Genomic DNA, 24,438 nt, shown 5'->3' with positions numbered 1-24,438 from the left:
TCTTCTTTTTGTGGTAGCTAGTGTGCCCTTTTTTGTCCTTTTTGTAAGTGCGGGAGAGGGAGGCAGTTTGAAGTGCAGAGGAAAAAGTAAATTTTCATGATTTTACATTGTAGTCAGGAGTATTTTTGAGGACAGTGTTTTCTGTGGCTAATTAGTGTCCTTTCCAAACTTCTGCTTTGTTCAGTGGGACGTAATTTGCAGAAATTTAAATTGTTCCTCAGGGATTTAACTGGATTTGTATTTGGACCTGAGTCACTGGTGTTCTGCCTTCTCCAGGATCTTATAGTTGCCTTCTGCTCATGCTTCTGCCAGAGTTACTTGATAACTTTTGAGCTCAGCTTCTGCAGTGGTGGAGGAAACGTAAGGCTATTTCTCTCAAGTTGCTTTCCTCTAGTGGTAGAGGTCAGCATTTGGCTGCAACACCTCTCCTTTGTTTTTTTGGCAGGCAGTTCCCTGACATTCTTGTTGCTGAGATCATCCCCACTAGGGCTTTCAGAGGAACATCTGACTGGGGCTCAAATTCTTCACCTTCTGCTGTTCTGACCGTATAGTATGTTATAGGAAAAGTTTTCATCTTTTAATAATTAATTTGCATCTCGGTGGCTTTTGTTGACTCAGAGATCCATGAATTCATGGTTTGTTCCTTTCACCATGATTTGGTTTCATGTAGAGGGTGTGGATTCTTTTAATCCTAAGGATAATTTAAGAGAGAAAAAACTATCATTAAATTACTGCAGTCTGAGTCATACTTGGTCTGTGAGTTTAGTTCCCTGGCCTTCCCACACAGCATTTCCGATACGCAGAGAGCTGAGGGTGCGCAGGAAAGACTGTAGAGTGACCTAGATACTCTTTTAACTCTTTGCTAATGAGTGGCTTTCTGATGTTGGTTATAGCCGTTGACTCTTTGGATTCTCAGTCTGTTTCTGTGTTATAGCTGGATTTGTTACATTTTTCTGCCTCTGAGTGTTTTTCATAAAAAATATTTCAAGATTTCTATTTGGATTGGTATAAGCATCTTGTTGAGATAAATTGATTGGAAAAATTAGTAAATGAACTATTTTAGAATCTAAAGTGTAGGCTCATGTAGAAGTAGTGGCTTCTTTCAGATAGTACTGCATCTCTTCTAAGAGAAAAGTTTGTTCTGCTGCCCTCTTGCAGGCAAGGAAATAGTCATCTCAGACTGTTGATAATAGAAAAGGTCTGTAGAGCCCAGAAACACTGTGACTGTGTCATACAAGGTCCCTTGTTGGCATGTGTCGTCGAAATTTTTCAATAAAGGTTGTGATACAGAGCTAACTTCACTTTGGGCTTGCCTCAGCTTTACTGTCATGCAGTGGTTGGTTGATTTTTCTTGGCTCTGTATGGAAATGTGTTGTTTGTTGTTTTTTTTTTTTACTAGCCCCTTCTGTGGCTGCTGCTGCTGCTTTGGGTTTGTGAAACTGCTATGGCTACTCCTTTCTTAAGAATCTTCAAATCTATGCCTTCCTCTGTATGATGTAGATACTATACAGGCTTGCAGTTGATACAGCCAACTGGAGAATCCCAATTTTCTTTGAGCCCAGTCCACCCAGTCTTCAGTCACTCCTTTATATAGATGATCATGGGTTGGATTTTCCCTACTATGTCAGAATTAACCTCCATTGTCTGTGTTCTTCACTGTGAAGCCCAAAGATCCAAGTGCCTCCTTAGGCACACCAGCCAAAGCACAGTCTGGGACATTGGATTTATCCTTCCATGGTGGTCCTTGACATAGTCATTACACAAAAGTCACTGGAAATGATCATATAGGGGATCACGTTAGCTTCAGCCAGCTTGGGTACATTCTACATGACAACCTGGTAGTGCACAATGTGCTGTGGCTGGCAGTCTTTCTGCAGCTCAGGGCTCAGAGCAGGCTGAATGTGTGGTGGTCTCAGAAGACTTCAGTTGTACTTGGCTAGCTGATGTAGTGAACAGGTTAATGGTGTTTTAAAAAAAAATTGTATATTAAAGCTACCAAAAGCAAATTTCCATGCGAGTATCTGTTGCATTCTCTTTGCAAAACTGCAGAAACCAAACTCCTGTTTACTTCAATCAATGTTCAAAAGACTATGCCTATCTTAAGCAGTGTGAAACTGAGGAAGTGTCACTGAATTCGACCCTGATGCATCACTTGCAAAGGTTACGCTTTAGATTTTGTGTTACAGCTTGTGATTGCTCGTATATCTAAAATTTGGCAACAGATGGATAGTGTTTTTAAATGCCTAACACTCCTCTGTCGCCATCTCAGCAGTTAATACTACTGCAGACATCTTTTCCACAGAGCTGTGCAGTTATAATCAATAACATGTGAGCTGATGTTTCTGCTCAATAACACACAGCCACTTAAATGCCCTTCTGAAGTATTTTGACCCCTGGAGAGAACTTCTTTAGTACAACCATTTTCCCTACTGAAATGGAGATATTTACTATTAGGCACAGCTGGGACTTGAGAGTGGAGAAGCAGATTCAAACAGGGATAAGTCTCCATGCCGTGCTGTTAAGGGGGCAAGGCCTCTGCAAGGCTTAGCAGTGATTTTGAGTAATTTGTCCACTTAGTGCTGTTCTGGTATGATTGACATTGAGTTACCAGAAATTAAAGGAGATCAGACTCTAATATTAATTATGCTGTTTCTTCGTTATGAGGTGTTAATATCATGTATGAAATAGCGATTGAAAGCAGGCTGTTTCTATGAGAATTTCATAAAAGAACCACTGCCTTCCAGACAGAAGAGAAGCAGTCAGCGTTTTCCGAGACGGGGTGTTAAATTAGAGCAAGATGCAGGTAAGAACAGATAGTTATCTTTGTGTAGAAGGTTGTTTAACCGATCAGGCCAGGTCTTGGATTCACCCTGTTGGCTTTGTGTTGTCTTGATACTATTGTAAAAACAGAAGGAAAATATAAAAAATAAACTGACATTTTTGGAAAGATTTAAAGGACAGATATTCTAGTGTCCAAGCATCTTCCATAGAAAGTAAATGCAAGAAAAAGCATTATGTGTGTGTATACATGTATGTGTTTTTTTTACATATTGTGTGAATATGTAATTCAGTTTTTAGAGACAGTTTTTAGAGTAGACAGGTGGGTCAAGACTTGGGAAATGGATGTGGTTGAAAGTGTCCTTCTACTTTGGCAATCTCCCATCTCATGGTTTTCAAGACTTTGCCAACATATTCCTCATGGAGTCATTTATTTAAACTGAGGGTGTAAGACTTGGTTAGCAGCCATCACTAGAAGTGAAATTAGTAGGCAAGAATAAATTAAAGGGTTATATTCTGCAAGTATGTAGGCTTGTAGCATTAATAGGTGTCTATCTATCCATAGAGGAGGTAACCTCACACTAGCTAAGGCTGTAGCCACAATAACACCTTTTGTTTTATATTGTTCTGACTAAAACAAGAGAAAAAAGTATTGGGAAGTGTGGATGAATGATTTTATTTTCCCCCTTGCCTTGTCCTTAATTCCTTCCTACAAGAAAAAGAAATATGCTTTGGAAAAGCCAAACTAAAGAACAAATGCATCATACACTAATAATGACTGAATTTGGCTTCCTTGGACAGAGGAGAAGGAATTGAAAAATAAAAGGTCTTCAGACAGAGTGACTAATTAATGCTCCCAGCCTGATCTGTTTAGCACAGGGAGTAGAAGGGAGTTTTGAATAACAAAAACTGCTCTCTTACATCTTCATAGTTTTATTCTTTCAAGCTGTTAGTGTAGGCTCTGCAGAATTGGTGAGGCTGAAATTTGCCTAGATTTATGACTGGGTGTAGCAATACTGCCTTACTTTCAGATTAAAACAGCTAGCAGTGGTAAATCAATACATGTGTGTCTGCAGACCTGCCGTGAGCTTGCCTTATAAATGCCTATTAGCGTTAACCTGGTTTAATTGCTTATCTTCCCAAATAACTGTCTTCATTAGTGATCATTTCTCAGTATGAAAAAAAGGATAAAATAAAATTGCTAGACTGTAGAAATAATACTTCGGAGTTGTAATCTGAACCTGTTTGAAACTCTATTAAGCCCCCTGTATCTTTCATGGCTATGTGAAACTCTGTGCACTCATTTTTTATATTCTTTCTGGGAACCACAGCAACTATGGTAAATTTATTTTCAAACAATGTGGCTTCATTTTTTGCTTTCAGTTGTGTGTAGAATGCAGATTTTTTTTTTTTTCAGTGCTTTATTCTTAACTGAGGCATAATTTGTGTTCTTTCTGTGGCATTAGGGTAAGAGAACAAATGGGTGAGACCATTTGCTTTCTTAAAACAACTTGGCTTTATTCTTCCATCTTTTAGCTGTAGGAAACTGTAACCCCTTCCCGCATACCCGAATAGCCTTGTCAGTAGATTCCTGCAGAAAATGTAGATTGTCCTATGTTTTCTTGAGTAAGAATGGTTGTAGTCTAAAAAGTGAGTTAGCCAAGAATTCCAAATATCTTTTTAATTCTTTGTTTAAGGATTCTTCAGAGATGCTCTACTGAACTGGCTGCTGAATGATACAGATTAGAAAGTGCAGCCTACTTTCTGAGACAGGGATTGAGAGGCAGATGTATTTTTTTCTGATGATGTAGCATTTACTGGTAACTTCTTGTGTAAATATCTTAATATATGTTAGTTGATTTATGATAATTCTGAGACTTACTGTTTGTGACTAGCTGAATAACTGCGCAAATCACTTTCACGTGAATTATCCTCAGCTCAGTGTCTTAAGGTAAAACCTTCAGTGTAGAAGTACTTTATGTATATTACAATATACTATATTAGAAGGAGAATAGTAGCAAGTAAGTTTCTAAACCATTCAGTCTAATTCACACACATTACTTCATATTCCACCCAAATCTAAAATATTTTTCTTAAAGAACAGTGCCACATAATTTATGAGAAAAATGCATTGTCGTCTTTCAGTAAAGTTGGTCATCAAGCTCAGTAGAACATTGTCAGGAAACAACACTTTTAATGTCAGCCAGCATTTGTGTCCCTGTGAACAGTTATTTGAAAACATAACATAACTCTATGTAGTTCACACATTTTAAAAATACTTCTCATGTGAGTGTTAAAATAGCTAAGTAGAAAAAAATCTCCTAAAAGTTTAGGCAAAAATAAGTTATGAAGTATTTTTGTGGTGTGGCTGAAGTGTTGGTTTCACAAAGGTGATGATAGACATAAAAAACTCCTTTCTGCAAAAACAGACACTGCGGTTAATGCATTACTGTGATTTCCAGCCCCCATGTCGGAGAAAGCAAGCTATGGTTACTTAGACAATACTTGCACTTCGGAGTGTTTCAAAGAGGCAAATCCATTTGTATTTCTGATAGGTTATTTATCTTGCTTAACCTATAAACTTTAAAGTAACAAGTCTACTGAACTGATAGATAGCCTAGCAGATGGTTCAGAGATTATGCTAAAGCACCTCAGCTTGTCAGAAGTTAGGTTGCGTTACTGCAGGGATCGTGGCTGCAAGGAACACTGTATGGGATCATTTTTCTCACTTGGCTTGAAATTCCATCTTTCTTCACAGCATGTGACATCTTGTTTCTTTACAGTTAAAGCAGATATGTAATCAACAAATTTAGGACCAGTGTGTTATTATCCTGGCTTTCATAAGAGTCATTGGGATGGTGAGAATCTTTGGGTGTCTATGAAATGTGAAAGGTGGTCTCTTGTGCAGGACAAGAGGTTGGCTCTGCCACTGCGGCAGCTGAGCTCTCCTCTTTCAGTGTTTGGAGCTATTGCTTTGGTGTCTGCGTACCATCAAGTCAAGCATTGTTATCTTGTTAGCTTATGAAAGATTAAATGGAAATTAAATGCCACGTGTTCAGTAGTAAAAATCATGTTGCAGCTGAGCAAGGATAGGTCAAGATTAACTTGAAAAAAAATCTCAACCTGAAGCATGGGGGATTCTGGCAAAATCTGTATTCACATCCTCAGTGGAGTGACTGAGGCAACAGACATCGATAAACTTTTCAGAGCCTAGAATAGAAGTTACTGGTTCACCCTTCAGAATTTGCCTTTTTTGTTTTTCTTTTAAATGACCAGAAAACCCACCAAACAAACCTTTATGTAAAGATTTTATAGTTAGGTTCTTTTTCTGTTGAGATTTTTTTTTTCCCCCCTCAAAGTATCATCAGCTGAATTCTTTGCCAGGGAAGAATATGAGAGCCGCCTTCTCCAACTCCAAAAGCTCTTTGTGGGGAAAACTATGTGGATGGGTTTCTTTAGAATTTTTTTCCCTCCCTTGATTATATCATCATAGTAGTAAAGAATAATTGCATTATATTGCAACATTCTTAACCTTGTAAAGTAGATGTAAATGAACATGCCATTATTTTTTTTGTTGATTTAAGGTTCATGGAGAAAACATCAGGCAGGTGTTGAAAACCTGTTAATTTACTGCACCGTAGAAAGCCACATTAGGAATGGTGTTTTACAGTCAGCTGTAATGTGTCCTAAATGTTTAAAATGCACAGTAATAATAAAAAAAGCAATTTTCCTCAGTTGTTCTAAATGAAAGGTCATTGTACAGTGGGGTCATGCTTTTAAGTTAATCAATTTGTTGTGCAAAAAGAAGCAGGCTCATTGAAAAACCTTCGTAAAGTGTCATAAAAACGGCTGTAGGATGGTAACAGGACTTCTCCCCCTTGACTTACAGTCCATTTCTAAGGAACGTAGAGAGATTAAGCACATCTCTACAAAGCAAGAGGAAGCAAACATTTCCTGATTCTAAAAACATTTCTTCCCTAACTCCACAGCTCATCCTCAGCTAAACCAGGAGATAACTACTCTTAAGAGAAACAAAACGGATAGCTGAAAAATAAAAATCTCCAAAATCATCTTCTTATGTGTGTCTTTGCTGTTCATTAGGGTTCTGAATTCCTGGTTCTTTTTAGCTAGTTACGTTAGTGTAGAGTCTGTACACTATAAACCAAATACTATTTATAAAATACTGCTTTTTCTCTGTTAAAATTAATACCATCCCATAAACTAAGAAGGTATTTGTTCACACTTAATCAAATTGTGTATGTCCATTACACTAAGCATCTGCTCTTCTGACGCTGGATAACTTTAACAGCTGATAGTGTATCTCATTTGTGCATCTGGTTTTACTACTTTTGATTACTTCTCATTGAAATCTGGAATTGTAACCTACTGAGCCTGAAGGAAAAAGTCGTTTGTACCAAGTAATACTAGTGTGTGCTGTGATGATGCTGGTAACTGCATCAGCAATGATGATGATACTCACTTTTATCCACTGAATCTTGTTGAGAACACAAATATGCAAAACTTAAATAAAGAATTAAAGGTAGAGAGGTAGTGAAGAAAGCTTTCCTGATCTTGTGAAGATTTTACAGCAGCATGTAAGACTGTTGAATTGTCAGTAAAGCCAAGGGTCCGTGAGGCTTGGTTTTTTTGGTTGTGGGTTTGGTTTTTTGTTTGTTTGTTTTAGCACACAGATTATAACTCCTAAAAAAGGAAAATCTTTACATTAATGGACAAAATGTAATTTTAGTCATTTTGTCAAGACAATCAAAATACTGGTTGGCTTCCATAATAATAAATTCTAATTTATTTGGAGGTATTATTTATCTCCCAGGTAAACTAATAAAAAAACTACAATGACAACTACTTGGACATATTGAAAATACTGTCTTTCTCTCTGAAGTACCAGAGAGTCAAAAGGACAATTAATGAGAAAGGAAGGAACTAGCTTCATGTCAGAACCACATGACCATTTAAAAGCTTGTCATCAAAGCAGCGCTCTAATTTAGGTTCACAAGGAAGTCCTGTTTTACACATCGTGAAAAATATGATCCAATGCCTGAAACAGGGTACAGCTGACTGAGTTGATTAACCCAGTGCTTGAATGTCTGAATCTAGTAAAGAAGATTTTGCTGAACCACAGATATTAGCCAAATCTATAACAATTTCAAAACACAGGTCATACTAAGCTAGATTATGCATACCCATTACCTGTGCAAATAAGAATAAGAAAAATATAACTGCAATGTTTACTTATTCATTAAAAATGATTGGTCCAGCTTTTGGTGGTGGGTACCCATTAAGTTTTGATAGCAAATCTTTAGGTCTGTGATGCCATAAAGCAACTGAGTGATTCCAAAGAGTTTCTCAAAAAACAGTGTCTCTTCTGTCAACAGAAAACAAAATACGGGCAAAATTTTCTCAGCAGTGTCGTCTTCTGCACTAGGGCATAGATGTGATGAAGAGAATTTAAAAATGGAAACCATATGGTTTGATTCTGTTCTCCAAACTCAGTATTCTGCTGGTTTGAATAAATTTATCAAGTTTTTATAAGAGGACATTTACCCATAATTAAATAGCAGGATTAGGCTATGACAAGGACTAGCAGTATTGTATTGACAGTTATTTTCTGAAATTCCCCTTTTTGGGAAATTAAAAATTTGATACATGGAGAAACACAATCTCCTTGTGTTTATATAAGCTTAAAAGGAAGCAAGAGCTTAAGGTTCAGTACACCACTTTCTCAAGATGCAACAGAGAGGATATGTGGGAGCCAGATAAAACCTTTAGTACTGCTCAGAGGCTGCTCTGAGCTTGATTTTCTGGATCCAGGAGAAAAGATTCCTGGTTCTGATTATGTTTCCTTGGCTGTGCAGTTGGCTTAGAAATGCCCTGAACACTGGAAGAGCAGTGAGGAATGGGAGCCAGCTCTGCCAAGTCAGCTTTTGCCGACAACTGCCCTGACTTTTTTCTTCAGTTACAGGGAGTTTTCTTTGCTCCTTTTGCAGCAGGTGGTGCAGAGGAGCTGAGAACTGCAGCATAGATGAGGCCTTCTCATGGGCTGCTGAGGTTTTTCCTCTTCACATCTCAGTTGAGATGAATGTGTTGGGTTTCCACATATTCTACAAGTGAGATAGATTGTCACGTGTGCTGGGATATTAAGACTGTTAGTTTCACATAAATGTTTTGAGTTGTGCTGTTCAACAGAATACTCTGTGTTTGGAGAGGTAAGGATGTTGTCTCAAAAGTTGCGCCTCACTGATTTGCAGCAGTCTGTTTGTTTCATGTGTTTATTTAGGGTCATACTGAAGGATAATATTATTCCCTTCCAACCAGGAATTTACTGCATTTAGAGCATGTGCAAGGTACCCATTGACCATACCATAGTCTAAAGTAAAGTTTACTTTTATGTGGATCCATTGAGCAACTGCAGTATATTTTAAGACTAACTGATCTGCTCTCCCACATGACCCTCCTTCCTGGATCTGTCTGTTTGTTGTTCTCTTGTCTTTGGGTCACCTGGTGAGAATATTGGCTCCCTACTGAAATTTTTGTGTTCAGCCAGGTTCTCTTTCTTTTACAATTCCATCTTAAAGTGAGTTCATGTACTTGGAGCCACTTAGATGTTATGAAATCCAAGCCTGGTTTTGCCACATGATTCTTGCTCTTAGAAATAAAGAGCATTCCATGAAGGACTGTGATAAGATGCGAAGATGTAAAAGTTAATCTAGAATAAACACAGAAGATAGGCAGCATTGTTTCTGCGTAGCAAAAGAGCTCTGACAGCACTACGGTAATGTACGGGCTAACAGCAGGATCTCTAGGAATGCTCTTTCTACACCTGGGCTGGACAGAGTGCACTGTTCTTCTTCAACACAGAGTTCTGGACAGTTCAGGATGAAGGACCAAAGCAGCTCTAAAAGGCAAGGACTTTCCATGGCAGCAGAGTTCCTTCTGGCCTGTTAGTGTCAAAGTCAATGTCAGGTGGCAGAGAAACCTTTTGCAGCACAAGCTGGAAACCAGTTTGAAAGTGCTGCAAAGGGAAGTACTGTGAGCTTGGTGGTACACGGTCTGTTACTTTAAGCTGTTGTGGACAAAGATTTGAACAATTCATTCCAGACAACCCCTATCAAGCCTCTCACTGCCTGTTCTTATTGTACCTCCCCTAATGCACACACAGATAAGTTCTTTCAACATTGAAAATACCACTTGCGGTAGAGACTTAAGCTACTTCATTCTCCGTTCTTTGTCATGCTCATGATGGCATCTTATCGCCCTCACATTTGCAAGTATGTTTGTTATAGTAGCAGATGTACAAAGGGAGAAAAATAAACAGTGGTTTGGTTTGATCCATGTACTTGGTTTTCTAAGGACCTTTTTCTTTCAGTATTGTGGAGACTGCCAAAATGAGGCTTCAGAGATGTTTTAAATGTTGAAAGTATACCTAGCTATTTGTAAGAAATCTTTCAGTGTGATTATTCCCTGTGGGTTGACTGTGCTGAACAACGTGATTTTAAAAAACTATATGGTGATGCTTTGCTTCAAGTCTTCCACTTCAAAAGTATCTAAGACAAAGGTATAGTGATGTGTTTTGACGTTCACGTTGCCTGGCAGTAGATTTTCTTAGGACAGATAGTAGGTTTGGGTTATCCTTTCATTTCTGCAGAAAGCGTGCAATGGGCATGGTAAGCGTTATCCTATTAAGTAACGCATATCTTCCTAACTTGGCTTTTGAACAAGTTTCTTCTTCATTTGTATTGGTGTTCTGTACTATTAACGGCAGCTTGTACACAGACTGTTGCTAAACATATCCCTTTTAATCCCATAACCAATGAACCATGGCAATTATTTACCTGCCTCTTACCGAAGCTCTCTCTTCCTTAATATGTTAGTTGATGTTGGTACAAGTGCTGTATAGAAAAGAGATGCAAAGCCAAAACCATCATTCCATCTCCAAAGAAAAAACTAAAGAGAGAGTGTGTTGATAGCACTAAAAAACCCCCTCAAACAACAACAAAAACAAAACACCAAACAAACAAAAAAACCGAACCAAGAAACCAAACCTCTTTATTGCTGCTGAACATTTATTTAATGTTATTTTGGGAAGAAAAATAACCTACTTAATAAGGAATATCTATTTGCTTGTCACCAGCCAGATTAGCACTTACTTATCAAGAATAGCACTTAATTGAAAAGAAAGCATATTTGGAAAAATTGCATCGAAGGAGAGGGAACGAGCAATCACCAATCACTGTAGAAGTGATTCTGCCAGCCATGAGAGCTGTGCTCTGCCTTAGGTAGCAAATGTCACCAAGCATGCAGGAAGGCTTTGGAGTGGGAGAGTAGCCTCAGCACAGTGCCTAAGACGACTAGAGTGTGTGAGCTTTGAGAGGAATGATGATCTCCAGGCAAGACCTAACATCGTAGGTGTCCTTGGATGTCTTTTCTTTTGCTTGTATTGTCTATTCTTTTTGTTGTATTACTTTTTGTAAGCAGGCAATACATACTAGTTTGCACCATGACCGATGTGTTTTGTAGCTCATTGGTGGGTTTAGATTGTGGTTGCACCCAGCAAATGAGCAGCTGAAGACAGGAGCCTGTGTTAATAGCAGTGTTAGGACTGCAGAATTCAGGAGGAAGGAAGTAGGTTTTCATGGCAGTCATCAGTTGAAGGAAGCACTTAGGAGGAACTGCAGGGAGTAATTTCCCCTGACACCAGACCATGTGATGGGAGCAAGGAGGGGATGTATCCCTCTACCCAGGCTCAGGTGAGGTACACTGCATTTCTGTGCATCGTGGTATGAGTGGAAGGAGTAATCACGCAGAAAATCATAGGAGAAATCCTGGTGATTGCTGCTATTGTTACACAGGGTCTCCAGATCGCTCCTAGACTCACACTGCTGAAACTTCTTGGCAGTCTTCCATGGCAGCTGTTTCTTTGCAGGATCTTTCTTTGCTATCTAGGGTGGTGAATTAAATCACTAGCGGTCTTGCATGTTGGAAGATGGTCCATGAAGTGGCTGTAAGGAACAGACATTCAGACATCTGTTTATGGGCTGGTGCATGTCAACATTGGTGGGCCAGCACAGCCCATAGCCAGCTTCGTGACCAAACTGGGTTGCAACTACTTTGTTTACATGGACACCCAGTGCTGTAGTTTTCACCACCACCACTTCCTTCATCTTCAAGAACTGAAACAGTAGCAGGGACAAGATCATCCTTCAGAGATCTTTTTCCCACAAAAGGTTATGTAGCTCTTCACCTTAAGACCTTTCTGGAAGCTGTTAGGATATGGAGAATGCTGGCTGTCAAATGTAATATTGGGTGCAAGCGACTGGGGACACTAAGAGTTGAGTGGATTTTGAAGAGTGCTGTCCTTGAACAGTTTGCCCCTCTCATTTATAACACGTCCATTTACTCTGCACTCAAAAAAATTCTGGAGAAATGTTTTGACTTATGGACTATAGAGCTTTCTGAATGGAATGATGTATTTCAAAAGTGAGTTGCACTGGTAAGGAGTACCTACTCCAACTATTAGGCACAGTATTGCACTATTACGTCTTCTGGAATGGTATTTTTACAAAATGCACTGATTTTCATTGACACTTGTATGTTTTTAGGCTATAGATGGATTTTTTTTATATATTTTTATTTTATATTGGTGTAGATACCCCCAGTTTCAGATACAGTAAGGAAGCTGACATCCAGTGGCTGGTGTCCCAGGTTTACCCCCTTGCAACTGTTTCAAGCCATACAATAACTCATTGCATAAACAGAAGGTGCTTGAAACTGATCAGAAAGACTGATAACTACACTGAAACATGTATTTAAATGTTCTTCCAGGGGAAAGTACTTTGTAAATAGGCTTCATCCTTGAATGACTGTCACTTTTCAAGTGAGCAGTTATTTGACTAGTCTAAGCTTAACTTTATTTATTAGGGTTCTTTTATATTTTGAAGAACTTTTAAGACTAATGAAGCTGCTGAAGAACTTGAATTAGTTGTCTTTTGAAATAATATCTTTGAAATTATACTCTGTTGAAGATATATTTAGCAGATGAACTGGAAAAATTTCATTCTTCAAATTCTCCTTCCTTATGCTGATAAAATTTTTCATGATTTTCAGTTCATTTCGGGTTCTTACATAATGATGAAGAGCTTCCTAGCACACAGTGCTTAGTGTAATGCTTATCTGTTAGTGTAATGTTGCAGTACATTCTTGTGTGAAAACAAACTCAATGTGCGTTGTTTCTCTCCTGTGTGCTCACAGCACTGTATCAAATGTAGTTCACAAGCGAACAGAGGAGGTTGTGGTAAAGAACTTGGGAAACCTGTGCTCCGTTTCCCATTCCACTGCTGATGCACATCTAGGGAGTTGCTTTTTTTAAGTTGAAACTGACATTTGACTTCCAAGGAAATTGCAAGGTTTCACCAGCCTCTAAATTTGATCAAAAAACCTAATGCTGATAAACTTTTGAGAGCACTTCAGAGACAGCAGTTGTTCCTGTAGCTGGGATTGCTGTCTTCCTGTTTCCCAAGCTTAATTGCTCGTAATTCTCTGGTTGCTCACCTTTGGATTGCATAGCAGATTGGCACCTGGGCAAAAAAAAAAAAAAAAAGGAAAGTTTCCTTTTTTTTTTCTTTTTTTCTTGAGAGATGTTTTGGTTTTAATTGGAAATGTTTACATTTCAATTTTCCACTTTAGAAATACAGAAATCTTTTTACTACCTTTGCTGATCAGCTTTCATACCTCTGACTTGCACTTGCCACCTTCCACAGAGATTTTAATCCTTGTGTGTTTGTTGGTGGAGTGGGCTGTAGGAGGAATAGCTATGTCTTTTACTGTTGGTTTGGGGTTTGTTTGGGTTGTTTTCTGTACCATGTTAGTTAGCACTAGCACTGTCAAGGCAGCTTGTCTGTGCTATCTGGTATATATACTGAGAGAGAGTCCAGTGTGGTTTCTTAGATGTAGCAGGGTTTTAACTGTATTGTATTCTTTTCTATAAAGCACTTTTTCTCAGGCTTGTTTTGAGATTTCACTGCACCACTGAGAAAATGGGGAGAATAGAACAAGATCATACTTGAAATTGTTGATTTTTTTGTCACTTCCATCCAGATATAAGTTTTCGTTGTATAATGGAGTAGCATCTAGACTACATAATTTTGTTAAAAGTACAGAGTAATAGGGTATAAAATAGTGGGAAGTGGGTATCTGCTGTACTAGGATGTTCTTTTTCCATTTTCCTCACATGTGTGTAATATTTTTTAGGTATGGGAAAATTGTATCCACGAAGGCTATTTTGGATAAGACAACAAACAAATGCAAAGGTATGTATATGCCTTTATATTACATTCACCTTAAAGTCCTAATTGATTTTATAAAATATGCTAATGTTGTATTTTAAGTGCTTTTAACTGTGTTGGTTTTTTGCAGGTTTGTTTTTCATTCTTACTCCTAAACTAGTCTTATTCTTTCCCATGGTTGTTGTATTCAATACAGTTGTTTCCCGCGGAGCTGGCAGACAGCCTGTGTCAGTGGTGCAGCCAAGCTGGAGTGAAGCTGACATGCACAGTGCTGGCTGGCAGTTTGCCTCTATTTTAAAAACTAAAATGGAGTTAAAAGCAGCTTTTCCCCTTTTGACTGGAGAAACTAGGGAAGCTTACAGAAGACCATTCAACTGTACTAATAATCTGAAAAAATTATTTATTCTGGAAATCAGCTCCATTGATTAGAGTAGTTTAAAGCAGCACTTAATTACATGTTCCGATAATGTTCTAATGGTGTTTTGTTATACGCTATTGAATGCATTGAGAGCAAAGAGAGGGTTCGTTTTCAACAAAGTAATTGCAGCTGGGGAAGAAAAGAATTAGAACTCCTTTGGATAAGCTGGATACATCAGCTCACTGATTTTCCTCACTCATCGCAACTGCAGTGAGATCAAATCCCAGCAACGTGCATGGTGGGAGAAGGTGTGGTAGCAGGCCACTGAAATGTCGATTTCAGACATTCTCTTTTATAATTAAGAGGATAATTTCTAAGCAAAGTGAAGAATTAAGTCAGCTGATTTAGCAATGTTAATAAGCCTGAAGCCTCATGAATGAGCATAAATCTGATAGGTAGAGTCAGGAGAGGAGAGTTCATCATTAATAAAGAGTTTTTGTGCAGAAGTTGGAAGCAGTGCAGGGGCATAACTTCTCAGCTCCCCATCGTAAGCAATTAGAGGGGTGCTGACAGTTCAGAAACTGAAATTTCTAGAAATTTCTTTTCCTAGCTTGTATGCAGATGTCATCTGCATATCTTGTGACTAGGAAGGAGGAGATGCCCTTTTCAATTATATTAATTAATTAATACCCATGACAGCACTGAACTGATTTAGTCTGTTCATTCCTTCATTTCCTAAAGGGTTCGGTAGCTCTGTCAGTGATACGGAAATTCTCACATTAGTGTTCTAAGAGATTTAAACTGGCTTTTCCAATACAGATTTTAAATCTCACTGGTGAAAAGCAGTAACTATGTCTGTTGTAACAATATACAGCAAGTTAAGGCTGCAGGGAAGCTTCACTGCATGTCATTGAAACTGCAGTAGGAACATAAGTAGGCAGAATGCAGATACCTATCTGGAATTTAACCAAAAGATTGACAGCATCTCTGCCTCTTGCCAAAAAACATACCATGGGATTTAAACTAACTGGAACAGCGAGCAATTGAGTTTATATATCATCTAGAAGATGGCAAAGCCAGCTTTGATGGCATCCTTGGTATCAATATGTAGCTTCGTCTGTGCTGCACCCTGGAGTGCGGTGGTGTTGATAACCTAGGCTGTCACGGGCATGGAAAGCTAGTTTTGGGTATGGAAAGCTAGTTTTGCCTTGGCAGCACAAAACTTGTATGAGCTAATTCACTCTGTTTCACATCAAGATTTAACAGTCCACAACACTACGTTACACGGAACAATATGCTGCTTTCTTCAGCTTCTTGGCGGGTTAAATAAGCTTGCGCTGATGTACAAGGCTGCTCGAGTTGTTTTTCCCAAGTTAAGAACTTTAAAGCTGGTTCAGTTATATCTTTATACAACCTTTTTGTTCTCAATATGGAGATACTGTAAGAGAATACTATTACCTTCCGAAGTAGCAATGTAATTTTCTACTCCTCTAGAGTTTTTTTTGTAATTGTTGGGGCTTTTGTTTTTCTTTTAACACCACTGAGACACTGGAGGGGATTTTCTTTAACATTAGAGGTGGTTCACTGGCGGGAAGGAAGGGGGTTGAAAAATACAGACTGAGGTTTACAGTAACATCTAGGAGAAGTAGCTTCCACACTGACTGCCTTTTGGTGAGACTTGAGCATCCAACTCTCTTGTTGCATTAAAAATCCCAGACTGTAAGGTCAGTGTCTGTAAAGGTGAAGTGATTTTGCTGTTCAGATGTTCTGGAATCCATTGTTGTTCAGAACAAGAAAAGTTATGGCAAAAATATGGAAATCATTACAATTAACTCTGGGTTTATTTTAACATTTAAAGATGGTGTTATATGGCATAGAAATTTTTTTCAGGATGATTTTTTACATTCTAGTTTCAGCAACAATGATGGGAAAAACTCATCTAATTTCACTGAAGCTGGGTTTTCACTCACATTTTCAATTTTTCGTATATCAAATCTTTTATGTATATACATGTATATAGCGTTATGTACAGTGAAGTAACTAATTCACCAAAAATTGAGTTATGATGCAGTAAATAGGCATCTTTTAAACTTCCTCTTTTAAAATTCCTCTCCCAGTTTTGAGTAACTGATGTGTAACTTAGAGGGATTTTTTGTCACTTATTCAAACTGGACTAAGAATTTAGTTTAGAAAAATTAACAGATTATGCTTTCCTTGGTAATCCCTATGAATTAAACCATGATGTCATATTTGGTCTTTGAAAATATATACTGATAGCACAAAACAAAGCACCATACAACTTGTTAGCAATTTGGACAAAATCCTGATAATGAGTGGGCATGGAAATGGATTTGTTCCATTAGGTAGGTCCCCACTGGCTCGGGGTTGAAGGACTGCTGAACAAGGTTTCTTTGGCACTATGTGAAGAACTTCGGAGTTCAAATCGTCGCTCTTCACCAACAAGATCATATTAAATGACAGTGCTAGTAGCATATGAAGTGTTTGATTATAAGCTGGTTGCTGTCTCATTAATGAAATGTTTTTTATTTCAGGTTACGGTTTTGTTGACTTTGATAGCCCAGCAGCTGCTCAGAAGGCGGTTTCTGCTTTAAAGGCTAGTGGAGTCCAAGCACAGATGGCAAAGGTGAGTTAAGATAAACGTTGAATTCTTGCAGTGGGGTGTGAAGATGAACAAGCTTGTACATTTGCAGAGCATCGGCAATGTGAATTTTCAAGTTGCAGGCGCTTTGCGGAGAGCCACAGGGTGTACTAAGGTAACAAAATGGGGGCTTTCAACTGCCATGTTCCACCTCACCTAATGAAATAAAGAAACGTAGCATGGTAAAATCTCCAGACTGATCTGATTGGATTTATTGGTTTATTCATGATACTGTTTATCCATTGGCTTCATCAAAAGAAAGATTAGCAATAAATTGTAAGAACTACAGCAGACTTAAAGGTTTAATTAAATACACCGTGTTTATTCCTGAAATAAGTCAATAGCTGAAATAGTTTACAGGACAAAGGTGTGAAAGTTTTTATACGTTACCTGCTTGTTGTTACTGAGGTTAGCAGTTTGGTGATGAACTTTTAAGGGCAGCATGACAGAATTTAATCTGGTGACTGTCTTCAGCTTTTCTAGTATATTTTCTGTTAACATAAGTAACATTTAAATCTGGGCATTCATGATAGATGTCTTGAAATTTTTAGCCAGCTCTCTGACAACCTGTTTCTGCAACAGGGCAAACCAGAACATTGTTAAAATAAAGAAATACGATCTTTCTACTTTTTCTCATCATTTTCACTGATCCTTGCCTCTGAACTAGCTTATTAGCCAAAAGTGGTCTTCAGAGCAGTGCTCTTTCAGCATGAGATAAGTTTCTCAAATCTATAAAATCAGGGAGATGATACATTAGTAATGATTTTGTCACGCATTCTTGTTAGGTCAGATGGCCCGGTTCCAGCAGAGTGCCGTAAACTCCACTATAAATTTCTTTATTAAATAAAGAAAATATTACCAGTGTAATCTGTTCATATAATTTGTGGTACCTCTTAAAGCAAATTTTTTTTTAGTTTGAAAATTAGATTCTAATTTAAAAAAAAAAAAAGAAACCCAGTAATTATCTAGGAATCTCAGAGGTTTTTTTACAGTCTCCTGCAGATCTATCAAATCTTTTACAGTTATCCATTAGGTACAGATTTTTTTCAGATGAGGTATTTTCCACAGCTTCTCAGCTGAGGAGTACAGTTAAGCTAACAACATAAAATGTCTTTGGATGGATTCCAGCGCAACAAAATGGAAACCATATGTTTCATACTTAATGCATGTTTCATTACAGCCATGACACAAACATACATGCTTACTGGAAAACACTTGGTGTTTGGTTTTTTTTTTTTCCTCTTTTTATAAGGTTTTATGTATGCTTAATAAAGACCTTTTAATTAAGCTTTAGGTTTTAGGTGATCACTTTAAAATACGCACCAGATGTTTCAAAGCCTCTGCCATCTTATGGATATGATATCTGGGTGGGAGAGGGGAAAAGAGAACGTAAAGTCATGTAAATTAATTTTGCTAATGAATTTTGATGTCTGATTTAATCGTCGTCTTGAGTGGATGGAGAAGCTCTAATAATTCACTATAGTAATCCAATGAATGGTTTCTTAATTTTTTTCATAGTATATTTTTTGACTCATTTCCTCTGACAGTTAGTTGCAATATTGCTAATATTTCTTTCTGTTATCATTAATGAAAAAATGGGCACCATAATACCTGACAGTTATGATTGGTTTTTCTGACACTGTGTCAAGCCTTGTGACCTGTGGGAAATCTGTAACTATAAAGTTTGCATTCCAGTGAAACTTGAATTATTAAAAAAAAAAAACAACCCCCAAACCAACCCAACAAACAGTACCACAATAAACAAGTCACAAGTGACTATGAGTTCAAGTGCTTTGATTTTTGGCCATTTTGAACAATTGTATCTTTTTTTGTTTGTTTGTTTGTTTGTTTCCTGGGCAGTGCTACTCTCCTTTTGTCTGAAAAATCCTATTTGCGCTTGGATGCTCCAAACTGGGAATTGCCAGTCACTTAGAGTTGTTTTGGCAGGATTTTTGGCAAGATTTGTTTTGTGTGCAAGATGCTAAAAAAGTTTACTTGTGTTTGTGTATATTTTATCCTTTCGCATGTTACCACCTGTGAGATGAAGTGGTCAGGCTTCAGCCTGGATGTCACAAAGAAAACTTTGGAGGACAGTTTCCCAGCTGTCTGACCAATGGGTTTCCTTACTGACCACTGCAACTGCTTCAGTTTCAAAGAGGATTTGTCTGTGGAAAGGTGTTGGTATTACACAGTGCCCAGGGTGTCAGCCAGCGGCACGGCTCCTCAGTATTCTCGCCCTCCCCCCAGACATAGTGGTAGTCTCTGACCCGCGGCAGCTGAAGGGGAGGAAAAACGCTCTTGCTGAAGCCTTGTTCTGACTCTGGCAGTTGTAAACCCCTTTTTGTGGTGTGCTGCTGTAGCTAGGTGTTGGTGAGTTAAAAATTACATCAGCAAGTTCATCTACAAGTCTTAGTTTAGTAGTAGTTCAGATTATGCTTATTAGAACCTTTGCTGTTAGTTTTGTAGAAATAGCATCAAATATTTTACTTAGTGAGCTTTTCCTGTCTATGGCGGAAGATCATGCTGTACTCAGTGCTCTGCTTCCAGGCTGATGTGACTCCAGAAGAGTCTAGTCTCACCCGCTGTGTTTCAGCTGTTGCTGAGCAGACTGCAAGGGCCTGGGGCCAGAGACATGACTCAGGCCAAATCCTGCCAAATCTGTTCCAGGGGGGTCGCTGTTGGTAAAGAAGTGGCCACTTCTCAGGAGATGTCATGATTATAGTGCCAGAGAAGGAAACCACTATCAGACCACTCCTTAAGAATGTCTTCAGTTATTCTGCTCTTTACAAGATCTGACTAAGGTCTTGACCGAGATGAAGTGACTTCGGAAGGGTTTTGCTCTGTGCTTGTTAATGGTGTCTTCTGATGTCTGCTCAAATCGAAATGCCTCCAGCAATTCTTGTTGGTCACATAATGCTGTTAAGATAAAATAATACTACGTTGCCAGGGGATGTGAGTAGCTTTTGGATGGAAATTTAAAATGGGGGAGATGGGATATTGACCCTGTCCTCTCTTCCAACTGAGTATTACCAGTGTTCAGTTCTCGACAGCTGTGTTTTTCAGGGTGGCCGCAGAAAGGGATTAGGAGGTGATGTGAGCTGTAGTGGTAGCCAGCTTGTTTCAGGACCTTGTACAAAGCTTATCTCTCACTCTAGAGATAAGGTATGGAAAGAGTAGATACACGTCTTGCCAGGGGTACTGTTATTTCTAAGGTGGTTAATAACTGGTGTCTAATTTTTATTTTCGTTCATTTTATTTCTCCAAATTTTTTTAATGTAATTGGTTTATTGTCCTGCTCCTAGAAGAGTTTTTCAATAATAAACCACCAAGTTCAAATGCTCTGATTTTGCAGAGCTGTGTGTTCTTAGGTAAGATTAGTCGTAGTATTGAAAAGCTCTGCCCATTTTCTTCATTAGAAAAGCTGTGGTTGCTGTCAGAGTGCATTTTCTGAGAAATGTGTCTCTTCTGCCCCCGTCCCAGTAAAATCGGTGAGATAACCGTAGGTTTCTATGCTGTTCAGAGCAGATAGCAAATGATTTTTTGTAGGAGGATAACTGTATGTAGAAAATCAACTGTATATTGGCATTTTGAATGGAGATTTAAAATAAACAAAACTCTGTAAGGGGTGTTTTGAAGATGGGCAGGTCACAGTGCTGTGGAGATTGGAGTCATCTAAATTCTCAGAGGTTTTGGACTTTGAACTTAATATAAGTCATTTCAGTCAGTGCTCAAAGTTCTGTCTTCTCAAATGGTATTCAGCTGAGGTCAGCTGTAGTTACTCAAGTAACTGTGTTTCCCTTTTAAATGGAAAGTTGAATTTAATTCTTATTCTTCTGGATGTAAACTAATGTGTAAATATAAAAGAGCTACTGAAGTAAAAAAACCAACTAAGACTGGTGAATAAAAAACCCAGTTCTTCTCATGTTTCTATCTAGCAAACTTGAGCCAAGAGGAGAATGATTGTGTTTGTAACCGAGATAAAGTCAACTGGAGAATATCTAAACTGTACTGACAGAGATGGAGGGTTACTCAAGCCAGCTAGAATACCAGCCTGGCTGTGGCAGCTCAAGAGTTCACTGCCTTAAATAACTTCCAGCCTGCTGTGGCAGTGACGTTTGTATAGCCATACTGTCTAGCTCATGGTAGGTTACAGATTCGTGAGATAATATAGTGAAAGGCTTATATCTGCTAAAACTGTTCTACGTTTGGGGTTACCACTTTTTTCAAAGAGCTTGTAAGGTACTTAAGGCATCACAAGAAGGATTAACATTCATTCCAGTGTTCTCACAACTGTGTTTCAGCCCTGTCCTTAAAATGATTTAACCATCCAAGTCTAACACAATTGCTATAGACTCAACGAGCCTGATCCGCTGGACTGCATGATGGTGAAGACCTTGCCTTCTTTCATGTCTCCTCTATTCTCTCTCTCTCCATGAGATTTTTAATTCTTCCATGTGTACAACTTTGTTATAAGATTGTCAAGATCATTTATAACTTAAATGATATTCATTCTTTTCCAGTTTGTGTCTTCTTTTTTTGTCGTTGTTTTTTTCGCTATGGAAACACAAACTTACCTTTGGTAAATGTATGCTGCTTAGGCTAGAAGTCATGAAAGTAGTCCATGGATGTGGAAGATTTCCGTGGTCAACGAAACTTGTTAATTTGAGCCAAGTAATGCTGTTCTGTGTATTAATGTCTGGTTTTGAGGCAGACTCAATTGTTTATCCATTGAAAAATTTCCCCACAGTTGCATATTTTTAAGACTGGGGCCTCGGATTCATAGTGTTCTGATTTCCTCCTGAAAATCTTCACTTCCATTCACACAGTTAAGCACACTCCTGCTTATACTGTATTAGCGCTCGCGTTAGCAAATCACTAAATATCTTCAAATATTTTAGGCTTGTGTGAAGAATTAGGGCCATCTTCAGAACTGTTGCTTACTGAAATTGTGTCAGAAGGATGTCTACGATAATAATGCAATGTATGTTTTGCCACTGTATACTGACTCTTCTACCATTCTTAAGATACAATTTCTCTTTTCTGGGGTGGTCTGTGGCCCTCAAAGCCACAGACCAAACTCTTCCAAGATAAAGTGATAAATATTAGCCCATTGTCTTGAGTTCTTGTTGATCCTCCAGGACCCAGAGATGCTCTGAATTTGTAATCTTTGTATTTTTTACTAATGGTTACAAAGGAAGAACTGTGAAGCACTCCCCATGTGTTTGTAGCTTTATCTTTCCTTCCAATGAAGTTCAATACAGGAGCATTTTTTTAGTTTCTAAAGTTACTTTAGGTGACTTTTTTTTTTTTTTTCTCTGAGCATGTTTGCAAAAGATGAACTGTCACACACTGTATAAAATGCGAACTGCACAGCAGGTATGGGGGTTTCGGGAGGGAAAGGCGGCTGGGCCACTTGTCCTCATCTCTGTAAAAGAAATCAAGGCTTTTCCGCAGTTGTTAAACATAATGTATTAAAGGCAGTCTTCCTTTATGTCACTGATGAAGAACATGGGTTTGAGTTAGCAAAAATGAGAAATGGCTAACTCCTATGACTTCTAATAATGTATTGCATTCTGTAGTTGTCTCCACTGTGGCAACCTTCTGGAGAATTAAATCAGTTTTCATTCCTACAGAGGAAAGTAAGAAAATAAGTTTATGTTACCATGGTAGCTAGTACACTTAATTTAACTAGAGAAGGTAGGCATATTGCAATTTTTTTTTATTCTGCATCTGGGCTTTTGAATGCCAAAGAACAGATGACAGGCAAACAGGAGCTAACTCAAGCAGATTTCCACAGCAGTTTTTCGCAACTGTCTTATAAGAAAAGTTTTCTTTTTACCTAGTTTGTAGTTCTTTTTGTAGGCAATAGTATTAAATCCTACTGTAATATACTATTTTAAGTAAATATAATAAGTTTTTCTCCTTTTTTGGTAAAAGTTCTTAAAAATAATGGTAAAATAACTTGAGTGTAAGGCAAATTTTACTTACCTGGGGGCTAAATAACCATCACTTCAGGAATTGTATGTGCTTTAAATAAGACTGCCAACAACCACTTCCCTTGAGTACACGGCTTCAACCCACAAAAGTCTTATCTCAGTTGCTAAGCAGTGCTGTGGCTTGTCCAGACAAGGGTCCAGCGCCCTATTGTGAACCGTGGTGGGCTTATTCAGCTTCCTGATGAAAACAGTGGCATCCATGGGCAACATGCAGGACTCCCAGGCAGCGCCCTGGCGCCCTTCTACCAAAGGGAAAGCAAGAATGGCAAAGAACAGGAAGGGAACGTGTGATTGCAGTCATCGTCTGATTGCAAACTTGAACACAGTGCTTATTGTAGTTCAAAATTCCTTTTCATACAGTTCTTATTCCTCTTTGAAATACAGATGTGCCTGTGAAAACTAATTAAAATGTTTATCTTATTAATCATATATAGTGTTTATGCAATTCTGGAGAACAAGTGAAGATTAATGGTAGTGATTTTTACCCTGAATTGTCTTATTAACAGTCTGTGGTCAGACAGTATTGAAACTGTGGCTAAAACAGACATATTTCACTGAGACACAGGCCAACTGTAAACTTTAAAGCAGTTTCTATATGAAGGCAGACAAGCATTTAATCCCTTCCCTATCAGCCAGAGGATCTTCCATGCTGTGAGCAGTGCCTAGTCACATGTTTCTGAATGGCGATCTGTTCACTCTGACCTTACACAGAGCAAGAGAAAACAGATGTCTTACCATTTTGCCAAGTTCCTTGCTTGCAGTTTAGGAACGGTTCCACACGCACAGGGAGGTTTTTGTTAATTTCTTTCAGATGATCGTAGAGCGTTCCGCATTGTGTAGGACTCCTGGTCACCTCTTTCTACAGAAATGAACATTAGCATGAATATTCCTGTCCTTTTTTGAGAAACGCTGTACCTCGTAGTCAGCCTATTAAGTTAGTACTGTAAGTGCTTTTTAGAAATAAGCACATTAATGTGCTCGAGCATCTGCTGTTCTGCATCTTTGTGTTACTTTGTTCTGCTAGAGAAGTAACGGAGATGTGGCTAGAGGTGTTTGGTGAGAAAAGAATGATGGAAACTTGCTGATCTGAATTGCTAAAAATAAGACTTTATACCTTCCTTGTTAATATGGATATTTACAGTAGCCCCCAAATTCCCTGGTGTTGCCCATAATCTGCAGATATTGAGCACTTCAGTGTCTTTTCGGACCTGCTGAAGGTTCTGTTAACTGAGGAGGTCCTTCGTGAGATAGGATGACTCTCAAGCAGTTTTCCTAAATCATGTAGAATTTTTTTTTAAAAAAATTTCAGCGGGTCAGTGGTTTTCATTTTACTGGTTTAACGGTAGC

The 24,438-nt window shown here is 38.4% G+C and overlaps 1 protein-coding gene across 2 annotated transcripts in view; it reads left to right on the top strand.

The window, feature by feature from the left end:
• The window catches only part of RBMS1 (RNA binding motif, single stranded interacting protein 1), a 66,186-nt gene that overhangs the window by 10,956 nt on the left and 30,792 nt on the right, over positions 1 to 24,438 (top strand). For both annotated transcript variants that reach the window (XM_010141335.1, XM_010141337.1), the window contains exons 2-3: positions 14,044 to 14,102; positions 16,989 to 17,080. In XM_010141335.1, coding sequence (XP_010139637.1) covers positions 14,044 to 14,102; positions 16,989 to 17,080 — 151 coding nt within the window. The remainder of the gene's footprint in view (positions 1 to 14,043; positions 14,103 to 16,988; positions 17,081 to 24,438) is intronic.

The sequence above is a fragment of the Buceros rhinoceros genome, unplaced genomic scaffold (genome assembly GCF_000710305.1).
Source record: "Buceros rhinoceros silvestris isolate BGI_N320 unplaced genomic scaffold, ASM71030v1 scaffold768, whole genome shotgun sequence".
Classification (NCBI taxonomy): domain Eukaryota; kingdom Metazoa; phylum Chordata; class Aves; order Bucerotiformes; family Bucerotidae; genus Buceros; species Buceros rhinoceros.
This window is presented reverse-complemented; position numbering and strand designations above follow the sequence as displayed.